Source organism: Mizuhopecten yessoensis, unplaced genomic scaffold (genome assembly GCF_002113885.1).
Source record: "Mizuhopecten yessoensis strain PY_sf001 unplaced genomic scaffold, ASM211388v2 scaffold9719, whole genome shotgun sequence".
Taxonomy (NCBI): Eukaryota; Metazoa; Mollusca; class Bivalvia; order Pectinida; family Pectinidae; genus Mizuhopecten; species Mizuhopecten yessoensis.
The window spans coordinates 162143-180458 of NW_018408188.1; the positions used below are offsets into that span (position 1 = coordinate 162143).

Below are 18316 nucleotides of genomic sequence, written 5' to 3' on the forward strand. Positions count from 1 at the left end.
TTTTCTAAATTGAAAAAGTAACGAGTAGATTTTTCACCCTCCTCGTTCCATTGTACCCTTGACCTTACTCTTGCAGCCTCTGCAAGATTATTATAATAAGTTTGAATTTCTGATGTAAGTTCTAAAAGTTCCCTTTCATTATATATTGAACCCATATCCTTTTTCCTTTGCAATTCTTTTAATTTTGATTCTATTGTTTTTATATATGTTTTTGGTTTATTAACTATATGACTACATGTAACACATAATTGTTGTATTTTTATTTTTGTAAGTTCCCACCAGTTCATTTTACTTTCATAGTCCTCTATATTTTTTTTCCAATTGTTCCAAAAAACTTTAAACATTTCTTTGAAACAATCTGATTTTATTATATCAAAATTCATCTTCCAGTATCCCTTTCCTCTTTCAATTTCATCTAAATTGAGAATCACAACAGGTGAGCCATAGTGGTCATTTTCTGTAAAGGGACATAACTCTATACTGGAATTTATTATCATGTGATCAATTGATTTGCTTGTTAGAAAATAATCTATTCTTGATTGTTTCCTCCCTCTTTTGAAGGTATATGATTTTAATCCTGGGTTTCTACGGCGCCAAATGTCTTCAACAGCCAGATTTGTTATTAGTAGTTTTAGTTCATTTTGCCCTATTTCAACATGTGATGTACAATTTTTCCTATCCATTTCTATATTTTGAACACAATTAAGGTCTCCAACTAGAATATGTTTCTGGTCATTACCACTTATATCTTTGAGTTTTTGCCTCATGTTCTTGAAAAATAAAATTTTATCATTTTCCTCATTTGGTGTATATACATTAGTTAACCAAAAGGTACCTGTTTCTATTTCTAGTTTTAAAATAATAAATCTTCCATCAGTGTCAAAAATAATTTGTGAGACCTTCAAGTTTAGCCCTTTCCTTATAAGAATAGCTACTCCCCTTGAAGATGAGTTCCCATTTGCCCAGTATGCATTTCCATTCCATTCATTGTCCCACTTTTTTTGTATATTACTGTCACCACAGTGTGTTTCTTGCAATAATGCAATATCTACTTTTTGGCATTTTAACCAGTGAAAAATATTCCTTCTTTTCACATAATCATTCAAACCATTGACATTGATAGATATAAGTTTAAGATGCATGAGAAAATTGCATTAGTAATAGTAATAAAATTCACTAAAGTTTTTTTTTGGATTTTTGTTTTTTTCCATAAAAAGTAATGTTCATCTGTGATTAGTATAATACACTGTACTCACTATTCATCAGTTCATGTTTCTGATTGTTCATCTTCCTCTACCTTCGGACTCTTTGTCACTAATACAAAGTATCAACAGTCAAAATTTGAACAACATTCTCATACAAAACATCGCCTTTGTATTGACATAATTTTATTGTTTTGCCACCTGATCTTGATTTGGATACCAGGTCATGTCGGAATAAAATGGAAAAGAAGCCCTTAACATATAACAAAAAGATATTAAGTTGCCCTTTTCTGATTTTAAACCTTCAATATCAAATTTTATTAAAACAAATTGGCAAATAAAATCAGAAGAATTAAACAGCAAGTTATTTGCAATTCAACCTTATGTGGGTTCATGTGCAACAAGTAGAGCAGACAGCAGAAAGGAAATTTCCCTCTCGCGACTGCGTATATGCCATACCTACATCACACATGTTAACATTTTGCAAAATGAAGACCTGCCTTATTGCATGCGATCAACCATTCACAGTCAAACACTTTACGATTGAATGCGCTGATTTCAAACAAATATGTGACAGATTTTATGATGTACCGTCTATGAAAAGATTCTTCGATACAGTTTCTGTGCAATAAGTATATGACTATTTTCACTCCATTGAAGTTTACAATAAAATATGATATATTGTGCAGACAATTTGTTCGATATTGATGAAACTCTTTAATCTTGAACATATTTTAAGCTATAAAGTTTTGGTTTGATGTGTTTATTTTTGTAAATGTCTCTTTTTTTCAGTAGTGTTGGCCCTAAATATCTCACATTGTCGACGGGCCATTAAACGATACAAAACAGTAACAAAATTTTCATTCGCAAACTTGTTTGAAATGTTTGACACATTCGATCTTTGTGACCTTGAAAGTAGGTCAAGGTAATTTTCATTTGCAAAGTTTGTCAGGCTCCGTCCGAAAAAGCAGCCAGCAAAATATAACGATTCTTTACCTTTCAATTATTCCGAAGAAGTCGTTGGAATAGTTTAAAATATTGACCCCTGTGACCTTGAAAGTAGGTCAAGGTATTTTTCATTCTGAAACAATGTCAGGCTCTATCCCAGGAGCCACCAGCAGCCAAATATTATGAGGTTATTTGACGTTTTTGCCATATTTGACCCCTTTGATCTTTAGCATAGGTCAAGGTTATTTTCATTCGCTAAGTTTGTCGTGCTCAATCCAAAGAAGTAACCAGCAAATTATTAAGAATCTATACCTTTCAGTTCCTAAGAATAGTGATTGACATATATGACCCCTGTGACCTGGGAAGTAAGTGAAGGTCATTTTAATTCGCAAACTTTGTGAGCTCTATCCCAAGAAGCTGGCAACCAAATTTTATGATTCCATGTATTTCGTTTTTCTGAAGAAGTCGTTTGATAAGTTTGATATATTTGACTCATGTGACCTTGAGAGAAGGTCAAGGTGATTTTCGTTCTCAAACTTTTGGGCTCTTACTAACCAAGATACCATCTACATATTAAGATTCTTTACCTTTCAGTTCTTAAGAAGAAGTCGTTTTAAATATGACAATTTAGTCCGAATTATTCTCACGTTTTATCGACTTTTATTGACCCCGTGACCTTGAAAGTAAGTCTATTTCATTTTTGTTCTCAAACTTTGTTGGGCTTTTACTTCTACCAGCCACATATTAAGATTATATACCGTTCAGTTCTTCAGAAGAAGACATTTTAAGTACATGTATTTTACACTTTTGACCCCTTTTACATAAAAGTAAGTCAAGGTCACTTTCGTTCTCAAACTTTGTTCGGCTCTAACCAACAAAGCTAACACCCAAATATCATGACTCTAGGCTTATCCATTCTTCGGAAGAGGTCGGTCAAAGGAAAAGTTGACGGATGCTGGACACCAGACACAGGATGACAGACGACAGACGCCGTGCAATGGCATAAGCTCACAAGCCAATTTGCAGCCGATTTGTTCTATATTATTTCTTAAATCCTTTACATATTTTAACCTATTACGTTTTTGTTTTATGTGTTAATTTTCGTGAATGTCTCATTTTACAGTATTGTTGGCTCTCGCATTGTCGATGGGCCGTTAAACAATAAAAAAACAAACAAAACCATCGGGCAGGTGAGCTAACATTTTTTAAACAGACAAACAATTTTTTAATTTGGTTAAGTGATCATAATTTATCTTCTGCACTTCTGCTATATATTTTCTCTCTATTGGATTTTTTACAAAATGGTCATTAAGGCAAGTAAAAGTGGATAAAACATGTTAAAGGAAATGACAGCAAACGAACAAAAAGGTAAAAGACAAACGTCAACAACAAAAGTAAAAGTAGTTATGGTTTGTTATATGTTTTTGAACAGACCAACAGATTTTTGAGTTAGGTTTAGTGATCATAATACAAATCCTGCACACATAACACCATTTTCTGCGTTTTAATATTGTCTTGCTACTACCCAACAAGATTTTAAGCCAACAATCATCAGAGGAATTGCTGATCAAATCACCCTTCGGCTGTGCTCCATCGGTCCTTAAGCAATTCTTGTTATCGCTATTGCTAAAAAAAAAAACAGAACGAATTTTATACATATAGAGTTTATGAAATTCTCCTCTGGTCTTTAGTTTTGCCTATCATTTTGAGAATGATAGGGAAAACAAGATGGTCACCAGGTAACCATCTTTGATTTTGAGAGTTCACGTTTGTTATCGGTATTTCTGAAGAAATATTGGACATATATCATAGGTAAGTTTCCAGCGGTCCGAATTGTTCATTGATGTAACACTCTAAAGTTGGCATCAGATCTGCGCTAGCGCCAAGAGGCAAATGTATCAACATCCTACCTCCAGTACACATAACATAAGCACGCCTACATTAAATACATGGAGGCACGTCCTTAAATTAACTTAGCTGTTAATAGGAAGTTAAACCCTGTGAAATCAAACCAAACTCTCAACTAATCCGTGAATGATGTAGATCTGACAGAAAGGCTTGGGGCATGTGAAGAAAGTTCGTGATAGAGAAACTGGCGATGCGCGAGTTGTTGCAATCGGCAAACGGTCGCGACAGTCGCCTTGGTCCACATGTCATCTACGCAAAATACCAGGTGCTCATCTGTAACATTGTTGTCTACGTCTTTCTGGCAAGGTTGATGCTGGAATGGATGGAGCAGACGGTCGGAAGTCGCTTTATAATCCTCCAGCCGTCGTTATTTTATTCGTCCATTTTCTTTAAGTCTGTATATAATAAAACAACCGCGAAAATGAATAAATATGTCGCTTAACATCTATATTATACAAATAAAAGGGTTTTCAGATTGCAAATTTTCTATACCGGGGAAGTGTAAAAAGCACAATCAAAAATGTTAAAACTTACAAAATGGAGAAAGATGGGATCGCACAGATGCTTTCTATACTGTGCTTTCAGCTTTAAATTGATAACTTTGTTTTAGGTCTATAAAAATAGTTAAGGATTTACTTTCTATTTAGTTTAGGCTATAGGGTGATAACTATACAAATACACAAATCTGGTATCCCCAGTACTTTTGTTTACTTTCGCAAATGGCGATGGAAACCTCCGGATTGTTGACGTACTTTGGTTTGGTTTAGTATTGTTTAACGTCCTTTCAACAGTTATGGTCATTTAAGGACGGTCTGCCTGCAAAATGCATGCGTGTAGTGTATGTGTGTGTGGTTTGGGTGGCTGCGATATGTTCGTGTTTGTCTCCTTGTGATAGCGCGGAACTGATGCCATATATGTACACGGTGTATGTATTAATACGCGCACGAGAACGACTGTCGTTATCGAATGATAATGACAATGACCTCAAGAAAGGTTATTGAGTCAATTACACTTGAAACTGTAAATATAACGTGATAACAATTATACATGAGTGCAGTCAAATTGGCGTATGAAGTACATTTAAGGGTGAACATGACATTGTATATGTCAGATATGTTAGAAATAAATATATGAAAATTCTTTCTTGCAATGTGCATATTGATATTAGGTCTTATATATTCTTTGATTTAGAAAAGTAACCCCATCTGTCCTTTTTTCTTTTAAGGAGAAGAAAATGGCGTCCTCAAATTTCGATCAAGATAACGTGGTTCGATGCAAAATGAATCGAAGGGATATCGCCTTGGTTTTTATTGCCGTACTGGTTTTAATTCAAGGAGCAGTTACTGTCTATATCATTGGTAAGCATAACAACTAATCAACGAATACATTGTTGATTTTATTTTAATGACAATATGGAGAGCATTCCTGTGTTATTTGTAGAAAATGTAAACCAATCTAAACTAGTAATGAATACAACGTACGAAAATACAAGTAGTTAGTAATTGGATGCTATCCAATCGTTTTAAAACTTATCTCTATTTAGTATAAGTTTCTCCTGATCCAGTAGCAGAAACGTATGCTTTTGGTATACAACTTCATCGGGAAAAGAATGCACCTACTGTTACCAACCGCATGCCTTTTAAGAGGCGATTAATGAGGGAAACCCTGGAGAATTGGGGATTTGTTTTTGTGACCTCTCTCTTTATAATCCTTTCTACTTCAAACTACCTTTCATTTCCTAGCGCCTTGTTTGGTAACAGCTTAACTTGCGGCTTTAATGTTGAACGTTCGCTCAGGTGAGGAAGGCAATGGGCTCTGTCCCCAGGCCGGGATATACCAAAGTCCTTAAAATGGTAGCTGTTCACCCATTGCCAGTAGAATGTGACTGGGTAGAACGCTATGCTGGGTGCCTTTGCCATGGTATTTCAGTGCGATAGCACGTGGATTTGGCATCAAATCCGAACTATCACACGGACGCCGCAAATACAACAACATACCCTTTCTCCGGCACACACACACACATGCACGCATACTAAACAGTTTAAAAAATCCGATCATTCCTGTTGTTCAAGCGAATTTCTTTTTTCAATATAAAGGGGCAATTTCCAGCTATGTTAAAATTACATAGGAGCCTGCCCCTCATAACTTTTGTTCCAGAAGTGCTACGATACTTATGCTGCTGTTTTAACTCTTTTCAATCCTTTATACATCAGAAGATATTAGTTTGAATCACTCTACGAATTATTTAGATTATTAATTAACCAAATTACAGCATGGGGGTGGAAACATTGAATATCAGCCTGAAAGTTTTTATCTAAAACAAATCGTGTTTTATGCATCGTAATACTTAGGAAAGAACATTTTGTTCCGTGTAGTGCTTAACTAATTTATTTATCATCCAGAATGTGAGTTTAATCGAACATTTTGTGAAAATTTAAATGTAATATATAAGATTGGGCATTCTTATTATTCTTGTATACCAAACATTTTCATAGTATGAAGAAGTGGTGGTATTTCAAATATGTATGCAAAATTCAGTCCAAAGCAAGTGGTGGTAAGTTCATTTGTACAACATAAGACACCTCCCTGGCAAAAAGCAATGCACCTGCTTACAGGTAATTGGTAATGAACCATGTAAGGTCACACTAAATTCCAAATTCAAGCTTCATAACTTGGCGTGATTGATAAAGCTTTTGTTAACAATCAATTTAATAAATATCCTGGTCTCTCTTCGCGAAATCTCGTAAATGTAAAGGTACACCAAATGTAAAAAAAAAAACATAATAATACATGACTTTGGGCTATACTGACTAAAAGTGGCACAGATTGCTCCAATTATGAAGTTTGTATTTGCGAAAAGGAAAATCTGAAATGGAACGTTTTGAAGATTAGAATAGTAGAAGGTTTTTCTCTCTTCACAATCAAGGACCTGTTCACATAAGAAGATATTGTCTTTGTTTTAACAATTTTAAATCGAAGGGAAGCAAATCCAAATAAAATATTCACATACAAATTGTGGTGTTCTACGTCATCACGTGTATTCTCATTTTTTTTTAATGGCAATGATCTGAACCCTTATACATCGGTTATACTATAAGGAAAATATCTTTGAATTCTCAATTATGAAGTAGGTCATCTAAAATAATTGATGACCTTTTAGAAGTGTCGTACATCTTATCAAAGAATCAATCAGCTTTAACTCTTCATTTTTTTTGTCTCTTGGTTGACATTGACTGCAAAGCTTGGACAGGTTGGAAAAAGAATCGTTTCTCAAATCCATTCATACTTTGTCACTTTTTTTCTTCTTCAGTATAGATCAAAACTACACAAAATGTTCTATTACTGTATTGGGTTATGATGAACACTGATATCTCTTCTTATAAAGTGTTACGCTCTTTTTGGCATTTCCTTGCCTGGTATTGCAAACACCTTTCATTCTATAGTACAAGCATTGAATAAATCTATAGCTCCAGTGTTCCTTTGTCCTTACCATTTGAGTAGGGAGCATATACTTTCACACAATAATATATTCTCATGAATATTTTTTGAAGACGAAGAGACTGCCTTAATAGATGGTACATATATTTATATTAAAAAAGATGATGCAAGAATTACAAAAATCATGAAAAAGCTCGCATGGTTGGAACAAGACGACAATGTTGTCGTTGATGGTGGCTTCAGAGATGTCATGCCAATGTTAGAGGCATCTGGTATTAATACCAGTATGCCCTCGTATCTTACGACTGGTCAGAGCAAACACTCTTCAGACTAACATTGATAGAACAATTACCAAATTCCGATGCATTGTATCATGGCTGTCTTAAGCATTGGACAATTTTTAGAACTCAATTAATATAAAATTGCTTCATTGGTTTCATTGAGGAAGTGTTTAAGATTGTAACAGCATGTCTCAATTGGATACGGGGAACATTTTATTAAAGATCACCGGAAACTGTCAGTAAAAGACAGAGAACTTGCACATCAAATGAAGTTTCTACTTACAAAAACAAACTGTTTGGCTCAGAGGGTGAAAACAACTAGCTCTCTCCAAGAGAGCAAAGTCAGAATTCGTAAGATAATGAAATGAAGGTGTATCAGCACTCTCAAGACTTCATCCGTTGTCAGCTTTGTTCCCGACACAAACGCCACACTAAATATTATGTTTGGATTCAGTACACGGCACCAAATGATAATATTCAAATAAAAGATTACTACTGCCAAGTTGGTCAAAGAACTAAGGGAATGTTTTCTCCTACATAAAGCATACTATATTATCTTGGGTATAATAGCTATCTTCAAAGTCCTAAACAGTTGCACCCAAGGGCTAAAAAGTCCGGACAAAGGTTAATTTGTTTTTTTTTGTGAATCTAGAATCATCCGTTTGAAAACAAACTCAAACCTTAAATATTTTTTTTCTTACATCTTTTTTCCAACTCTGATTAAAACTCTTGCATCTTGCAAAACATTATCTGTAAATGTCATCAGCTGTTAATACGGCGTCAAACTTTAATATATTTATATATATATAAACAAAGGAACAATCAAACACACAATCTCTGAGTTCGATTGATAGTGTCAATGAATCTGAAAACTGATTGGGCAGTAAAATGAATGTTCTAGTGGCCATCTTGAAAAGGAATCAAACATCGAATCTTTTCCAAACATCTTCTCTGTTGATTAAATACTCGTTCCATCCAAACAGGAACATTTTTTTTTCTTTTCTGTCAGTTGTCAATCATAATGAATTGACTATACATATAGTCATGAATTTTGATGTATAGACCACATAGTCATTTGATCCCTTCTTTGAATATGTTCTACCACATATTTAGGATTGATATTTTTGTCCCTGGTAGTTCAGGACCTAGTCTATCTATAATCAAAATATCTTTGGTATACAAAAGGTATAAAATATTTTTATTCTAAAATGAACACATTTTTTTGTCTGGGAAATATCATTGCTGGAGATTGCTTCTGGCTGTTGATTTGTCTTTACGTATCTGATAATTAACCAAAGCAAGGGATTTTTTTAGCCCACCATCATCAAATGATGGGCTGTTTAAAATCACCATGCGTTCGTCGGTCATTTAACAACTCTTTTTAGCGCTATTTCACAAAAAGTAATGGAGGTATCTTTCTCAAATTTCAAACGAAAGTCCCAACATATCTCTAGGTATGCATATCAATTTTTGGGACTGATTGATAAACAAAAATGGTCGATATGTTCTCAAATCTTGCATAAAGGTTCCTTATGATCCCTATGCATAGCAATTTTTGGGACTGATCACAAAACCAAAATGTCCGGCAGCTATCTTGAATTTGAGAGTTTTTTTTGCGCTGTATTTCAGACAGTCTTAAAGGGGTCTTTCTAATATTTGACACGAAAGTTCACCATCACCACTGGTTACGCATATCAAATTTTGGGACAGAAGGGATAACAGATCTCGAATTTAAGAATGAAGGTTTGTTAGCGTTATTTCTCAGAATGTTCAGGAGGGGTGTTTCTTAAATTTCACATGAAGGTTCCCCATCGATCCTAGTTCCGCATTTCGAGGTTTGGGGATGATTGGAAAACCATGATGACTGGCAGGTGGTCGTATTGAGTATTGGAGTAAAAGGTTTTTAGCCCTATTGCTCAAAATGTCGTGGAGGGATCTTTCCCAAATTACACATATGGATTCCTCTTGTTCTTAGTTATGCACCCAGGGGAGGCCGTCCTTAAATGAACATAGCTGTTGATAGGATGTTAAACGATACTAAACAAATCCTCTTGTTCTTAGTTATGCATATCAAATCAAATCAGCCGGCCATCTTGTTACAGATAAGTTTGTTATCGCTTTTTCTCAGAATTAGATGGAAAAATGTTTTTCAAATTTGATATGTAGGTCCCCCTTCACTCAGCTGTCCCGTTGTGCATGTTCACTTTTGAGGTTGATCAAAAGATGGATGAAAATGGCAGATAGGCAAACTGATCAAACAGATAAGAGAAAAGAAGAGAAAAGATCAAACTAACATAGAACTAATGAAGATGGTACAATGGTGGGCGCCAAGATCCTTCTGAAATCTCTTATATATGTTTACTGTAATATATGATCCCTAGTTTTGCTTGCATCGTGAAGGATCCTACAGTGCATTGTCAGTTTGTCAGTATTCGTCTGTTGGGGGAATCTCCGCTTTTTGAGAATTTCAGTTTTACTCTTCTAGGAAAAACCAACCAAGTACTCATTTGAATTGTAATGGGTGTTTTTGTTGTGATAAGGTTTAGATCTACAATTCACCATATTGGAAGGGCCATTTTGGAAACCCTACCTTCATAATCTTTTCATTCTTGAAAGAAGTCATGATCTCCATCTGTATGCATTATTCAGAATTATATTAAATGGATTGGTTAAACTGGTTTCATTAGTCAGTCTGTAAGTACAAATTTAAACTGAAAACCAAACCGTGGAACAGCAAAGCGTACGTAGACAAGGCAATACTGAGTCAAAAGATAAAATATTTCTATTGACATTTTGCTTGATTTAGTTGCAAACAAGCAAACAACCAATGGGGAGTTGCAGACCAAGCTTCAAATGCAGCAGGATGAGATTGAGAAACAACAGGACGAGAATAAGAAACAAAAGGATGAAATAAAGGAACATCAGGTATGATTTGTTTAAACTCGATACCTTTGTTTCTTAGTCAAAGGCAAACTAAAATTGTGATTTTTTTTCATTTAACTCACCAACGGCTAAAAGAGGTCAAGTTGGCAAAACATTCTACAGCCTTCTGTAAACCAAGAGTTCTGAAATCAAATACTCTTCATGGGGGTGTACAGGTCTTACGGTGGTTTATCAAAATTGTCCATTTCATTACCCAGGGTCATTTATCCCCCTATCCTGATGAGGTATTTTGTGTTTTGTTTGTTTGTTTGGAGAGGTGGCCACCTTTGTCGCCTTATAGATCTTTCCCCGAACAAGCACGGATTTGGGAGGTTTACATTTTACTTAAGCTTGTATAGAGAAGTAACACTTTTGGGTATAGTTTGTTATTATCAGTGGTATATAATTCAAATTTGGTTAGAATTATCATCATGTGATTGCATTTCGATTTAAAGAAATTATTACACTGAATCAAACCTACAGCCTTGAGAGGCAGGATCAAAAGGGGTCAAATTGGCAAATCTTTCAACAATCTTGTTCTCCTGACCAAGATTGCCTGGAACCTAATCTTCTCTGTTAATGATGAGGTCCTAAGGTGCTTGATCAAAATCGACATTTTGTTAAACCCAGGTCAAGTTAACTATATTTTATATTTGGAATTCACATTTATGGGTATATTTTGTTTATTTCCAACGGGTTATAATTCAAACTTTGGTGGATTTATCATGTGATTTTTATTTGATGGTATAACAAAAATATACACCGACTTACCTCCAGGGCCACTTTGTAAACATTTTATTTAGCTAATGAGCACTTAAAATTATTTTGTATATCTGACCAGTATCTTAGAAAGAAGTTATCTTACTTAAGATTTCCGAAATCTAGCATAGCCACTCTGAACTTTAAGTTGCAGAGATTTTGTCACTACTTCTAAAAACAGTTGTAGTTGTTGACTCTTCATAGACGTAACACCTTGCAATTCTTCATTTGGTCGTGTATTAAATTTTGTGTTAAACGTGGGCCAAAAATAAGAAGGCTATGATTCTGTTCCTTAGCTGGGATATACCAATTCCTCAACCAAGTTGTTATACCCCCGCAACGAAGTTAGGGGGTTATACTGGAATCACCCTCTCTGTCGTCCGCAGTAACTTGTCCGGAAAACTCCATTTTAACTAACAGGCAGATTTTATTGAAACTTCACTCGAATTATCAGAATGTTATTCAGTTGTGCACCGGCATTTTAATTTTAGATTTCAACACCTTGTAAGGGAGTTACCGTCCTTTATACGAAATAACCTGTCCGGACAACTCCATCTGAACTAACAGGCAGATTTTATTGAAACTTTGGTTGAATGATAGGTAGTTGTGCACCGGCATTTTAATATTTGATTTCAACACTTCGTGATATAGTTATGCCTCTTTGTGCTTAAAAAGTTGTCCGCACAACTCCTCATTAATTAACAGGTGGATTTCATTGAAAGTTTGCATTGATGGTCACTATATAATGTACTTGGGCACCAACATGTAATTTTGTATATTGATTAAACTTTGCCTATATGTAAAGAGCCAAAATATCTCGAACGAGTTCCCATTTCAGTAAGTTGACCTTCTAGAATATATCGTGTCGCCATTCGATAATGACAATTTCTTTTTTCCAGGACAAACTGACAAGTATATATAGTGAACTGGAGAAGGCAAAAACTAACCAAGGTAACGATATTGTATCCATCAACATAACCTACTTTTGTTTTTTGTTTTTAGAAATCCCACTACGAATAGCTCAAATAGGATAATATCATTACCCTAATGTAGGAAACAAGTAAGGAAAAACTATGTTCATTGTTGGAATTTTAATAAAGCTGTATTTTTTTACACAGGAGTGGTGTACGTTCGATGGGGACGGAAAGACTGCCCTGGAAATGGGACTGAAACAGTCTACTCAGGTATACTCTTTATACTCTACAAATACAAGGCCTAGATTGATTAACACCGATACTTCGTAAATATTGAAAATACCTACAGTAGCATTAGACGTTTTACTTTAATGTTCGTAAATTGACAGGAAACTTGAAAAACGCTTCGGTTTACTTATTAAAGTTCAAGAAATTTAATATATACAACTCTTCAATCTTCTCCATCATATTTACAAAATCATTATCACTGTTTCTGAGTTCTCTGATTTCCGTCCCTGCAGGTAGGGCGTAAGAATTGTACCTGCTGCCCCCAATTGCATGATCGTAAGAGGCGACTAAATTTGGGACCTTATCTCTTCTCTCCTTTCTAAATAACTTTCTTCTTCCTAATGTCTCCCTTGACAATGCCTCACTTTTGGCCATTTGTTGAGCGTTCGCCCCTGTGAGGAAGGCTTTGGGTTCTGTCCCCTGGCCGAGACATACCAAAGTCTTTAACAATGGTAGTTTCTACTCCTGCTTAACGCTCAACAAATTAGGAGTGGGACGACTGGTTCGCCCGTTGTCAGTATAATGTGACCGTGTGAGGCGTCCTGCTGGGTGTCTTCGGCAGTATGTTTCAGTGAGGTAGCACTATAAAGTCGGCATCAGTTCCCCGCTATCACAAGGAGATAAACACGAACATATCGCAGCCTCCCAAAATACACACGTATACACTACACGCATGCAACTTTCACACAGGGGAGGCCGTCCTTAAATGACCTTAGCTGTTAATAGGACGTTAAACAAAATCAAACAAACAAACAAAAATCTCTGATTTCCTCATCACATATTGTGGAAATGCTCTTCATGCCTAATTCATCTCTTCTTCACGATGACAACAAAATCTGAAACTGCGATTCCAATAAAATGTCTAGAATAAAAAATGGATGTCGGCAATGTCGTCTATAGTTTTGATGATTGCAATACATTGACAATCTGCACATCACCAGTAGCATCTCTAAATTAGTGTAATCCTAATTGAGTTTAGTAATTTCCTCCACGGCCGTTTTCCAAAATGTTAATCTGAAGCTGAGGAAGGCTTTGGGTTCTGTCCCCCGGCCGAGATATACCAGAGTCTGTAAAAATGCTAGTTTCTACTCCTGCTTAACGCTCAGCAATTAAGGAATGGGTCGACTGGTTCTCCCGTTGTCAGTATAATGTGACCGTGTGGGGTGTCCTGCTGGGTGACTTCGACAGTATGTTTCAGTCAGGTAGCACTATAAAGTCCTCATCAGTTCCGCGCTATCACAAGGAGACACACACAAACATATCATAGCCTCCCAAAACACCGGCATATACTACACGTATGCATCTCGCACACAGGGGGGGGGGGCGCCCTTAAATGACCATAGCTGTTGAAAGGACGTTAAACAATACTAAACCAAACCAAACCAACAAATCCGGGAAAAGAATAGGCCTGCTGTATCAAGTGGCATCATCGTAAGAGGCGTTTAATGTGGCCCCCTGCAGAATCGGGGTTGGCTTCTTTTTAACATATTTAGGAGATATCTGTACTCAGATAGTTTTTGAAAAGTGTATACTTGTTTATACCACCCATGCAAGTTGGTGATCGAGAAAAGAATACACCTCCTGTTACCCACTGCATTTATTGTAAGAGACGACTAATGTGGGAACCGCTGCAGATTTGGGGATTTGTTTATGTACCGTATACTTGGGGACACACAAAAAACAGACCAAAATAAACTGCTGCACCAATTTCAATATTCAACACCTCACTTTTGGCTTTAATGTTGAAAGTTAGCCCGGATGAGGAAGGCAATGAGTTCTGTCCCCAGCCCGGATCATACCAAAGTCCTAACAATGTTAGTTTCTTAACGTTCAGCATTTAGGGTAATGGCAATAACTGATTCAAATGGCAAATACATCAACATACCCTGTTTCCGGCACGCATACACAACACACAATTACCTTGGCTGTAGATATGACGTTAAACCATGTACAACCAACCAACCAGCGATTAACGTAGAATTTTCGATTACAATTGCAGTTGGTGTAATTTGAGGTTTGGTTTGGTTTAATTTTGTTTAACGTCTTATTAACAGCTAATCTTTAATTTGAGAAATGGCTGAACAATAAATAATGCCTTGTTTCAACACCAATAAACACCTGATTACCATATTTAAGTTGCATTCGTCAGGTTTATCTGTCTATAATAAATATATTTTAATTCGGAAATAGTTTTTTCAGGGACATTAGCGTACGACGAGACGACCGATTGTTAAATTACACCTGTATGGGCACAATATGCACGTTGATAAATCGAATAAATAGCTTTTTCACCATTTATGTAGGGTATGCTGGTGGATCATACTACAACCACGCAGGAGCGGCCGTGGATTACGTTTGTCTCCCCCCAGATCCTTCATGGGGACCCAAAAAAGATATTCGATCATACGCGCCAGGATATATGTATGGTGCTGAATATGAAGATGAAGTTCTCTTTAATAAAAATTACAAAAACAAGGATGTTCCCTGTGCTGTTTGTCGTAGTTCTAACCAATCAACATCAATCATGATACCCGCACGTACCACGTGCTACACAGGATGGGATGAGGCGTACCATGGTTATCTGGCATCGGGTTATAACAGTCACGTTGCTGCATCACAATACGTATGTGTAGACGAAATTCCTCAGGCCTTGATTGGTGGTGGAAGCAGTGATGACAACGGAAAACTGTTCTACCAGGTTCGAACGAGGTGTGGTTCACTGAAATGCCCCCCTTACGAGGAAGACAAGGTACTGTCCTGTGTTGTGTGTATGAAGTAATCTCACCTCATACATGAAAAGGAATGGCAAGACGAGTGACAATATAATCAGCGTCATTATATTGAATCATGTTTAGATCACTTACATTCCGTATATTTTTTTATTTTAGAGCCCATTATTTGTTTTCCATGTATTGTTTTTTACCCACTTATAAATGATTTCATAGTTATTAATCAATATATTGATACAGTAACGACGTCGACTTATTTACACAGGCAACCTTCGTTCTTTTCCTTTTGTGTGAATGTTTCACTGGCATACACAAATACAATACATTTACTATTCCCTGCTTTATTAAAACAAAATATGAACACTTCATAATTTCACAATACTATAAATTCCTTTGTGACAGATGGTAATGTACCATGTTACCTTCGTACACATATTTGACTGGCAAATACAATTGATTTACATTTTCCTGCTGTTTTAAAAAACTAAGACGAAAAAAAAATCCATTTTGCTACAACATATTCCAAAGGAGCAGAGAGTATAAGTGAGTTTAACACCTAGAGGATGGCCTAAAGGTGAAGACCGACTTTATTGTTTCGCTTGTGATACATAAAGTGACCTGAAACAGGTTCGTGATATTTATTTTACAGATCAAAACAAGAAGAAACTTTTTAAAAAGTACATGGAAACAAGAGGCCCAAAGGGCCTGAATCGCTCATCTGGTATTAATCTCACACTTGTAATCTATCATTACCCTGAACTTTTTGGTTATACAGAACAAATCATTTAAAGGTTTTAAACATATTTGATCCCTGTGACCTTGAATATAAATCGAGGTAATTTATTTGAACAAACTTGGTAGCCATTCATCCCAGCATGTTACTGGCCAAATATCATCACCCTAGGCCTTTTGGTTATTCAGAAGAAGTTGTTTAAATGTTTTAAACTTATTTGACCCCTGTGACCTTAAATATAAGTCAATGCCATTTATTTGAACAAACTTGGTAGCCATTCATCCCAGCTTGTTACTGGCCAAATATCATCTCCCTGGGCCTCTTGGTTATTCAGAAGAAGTTGTTTAAAGATTTTAACATATTTGACCCCTGTGACCTTGAATATAAGTCAAGGTCATTTATTTGAACACACTTGGTAGCCCGTCATCCCAGCATGTTACTGGTCAAACATCATCACCCTAGGCCTCTCAGTTATTCAGAAGAAGTTGTTTAAAGTTTTTAACATATTTGACTCCTGTGACTTTGAATATAAGTGAAGGTTATTCATCCCAGCATGTTACTGGCCAAATTAAAGCACTGTAGGCCTCTTGGCTATCCAGAAGAAGTTGTTAAAATGTTTTAAACATTTGACCCCTGTGACCTTGAATGTAGTCAAGGTCATTAATTTGAACAAACGTGGTAGCCCTTCATCCCAGCATGCTTCTGGCCAAATATCATCACCCTTGGCCTTTTGGTTACTGAGAAGAAGTTGTTTTAAGTAAAAAGTTGACTCCGGACGTCGCCGCCTATGCCATAAACTCACTTGGCCTTTCGGGCCAGGTGAGTTAAAATAGGGGTTTATAATGTAGAATAGCTGATACTGACAGAAAGCGTTAAATAAACTGCAGCGAAACTTTCGTGGTATGCAGTAGACCTAATGTGGGTTCTTGTGCAACAAGTAGAGCAGACCGCAGATAGACTACTCATAGGCCATACCTGCATCACACATGGCAACATCTTGTGTAATGAAGACCAGCCTTATTGTCATGCATGTGATCAACCATTTACAGTCAAACACTTTATGATTGAATGCGCTGATTTCAAACAAATACGTGCCAGAATTTATGATGTACCGTCTATAAAAAGATTATTCAATATCTGTGCTATTAATATTTAACTATTAACACGATATTGATCTTTACAATAAAATATGTTATACAAGTTTTAGTTTGATGAGGTTTTTTTCGTAAATGTCTCTTTTTACAGTATTGTTGGCCCTTAATGACTTTTGTCCATTGTCGATGGACCGTTAAACAATACAAAAAACAAAACGAAACAAAATGACATCATTTGGAGACTAAACATTCCATGAAGGCTTACATGTCCCTTGAAAACTGAAACCAAACGTATGTCGTAGGTACCGGTATTTTATATCTGCAGAGGTTGAGGTTGGATGTAACTCTCTACTCAATTGACAAAGTTACCTTCAATAGGACGGTGGAGTTGTTCATGGCAAGAGCAGCTAAAGAATTATACGAAGGGGGCTCAATTGGCGGCAGCAAAAAGGAGGTACATCCCTTGTTGAAAATCCAATTTAGGGAGACAGTATCACAATTTCCGCATATTCTAATGTTTAATATTAAACTGATGAATATTGTATGTTCATTATTGACAGAACAGTGTGTTCTCTCAATATTAAAGTATTTCAAAGCAATCCAGGCATTAATTCAGTTGTTTTTTTATCAATGAGTCACATGTGTCAATTTTTCTGTACTTCAGGAACCCGGCTACCTATTTCACTACTGTGAAGTTTTTCAAAAAGATAACTCTTAAATGCAATTACTATGTGTATATGGTTTTATTATAAAATGTCAATTTTTAAGCGTTTATAGATAATTCATTTTACACAATTTCAGCATTTATTAAATTAATATACATTAATGCAATACTAATCTATGGCAGTTTCATTTTTATTTACATTATTTTGCCAAAAAATGTGTCTTTCATCTTTTTGCCAAAAATTGTGTCTTTCATTTCTTTTCAAAATTCACTCCTTTTTACATAAATTTCCATTTAAAATCCTTAAAATTCTGACAATCCATATTTTTTTTTGAGGCAGAACAACTTCTTTACTTCAAAGCAATATAACTACAAACTTTGAAGGAATTCTACTGAGAAATGGTAACACAATCCTATTACCTAAGTAAGAATGGTT

General features: G+C 35.8%; 1 protein-coding gene across 1 annotated transcript in view; it reads left to right on the forward strand.

Annotated features, from left to right (window-relative positions):
* Nucleotides 1-16090, forward strand: part of LOC110458715 (short-chain collagen C4-like) — a 32543-nt gene extending 16453 nt beyond the window's left edge. The window contains exons 2-6 of the mRNA XM_021510594.1: nt 5284-5416; nt 10584-10702; nt 12358-12409; nt 12577-12642; nt 14964-16090. Of these exons, the coding sequence (XP_021366269.1) occupies nt 5293-5416; nt 10584-10702; nt 12358-12409; nt 12577-12642; nt 14964-15439 (837 nt within the window). The 5' untranslated portion in view covers nt 5284-5292 and the 3' untranslated portion in view covers nt 15440-16090. The remainder of the gene's footprint in view (nt 1-5283; nt 5417-10583; nt 10703-12357; nt 12410-12576; nt 12643-14963) is intronic.
* Nucleotides 16091-18316: the final 2226 nt, after the last annotated feature.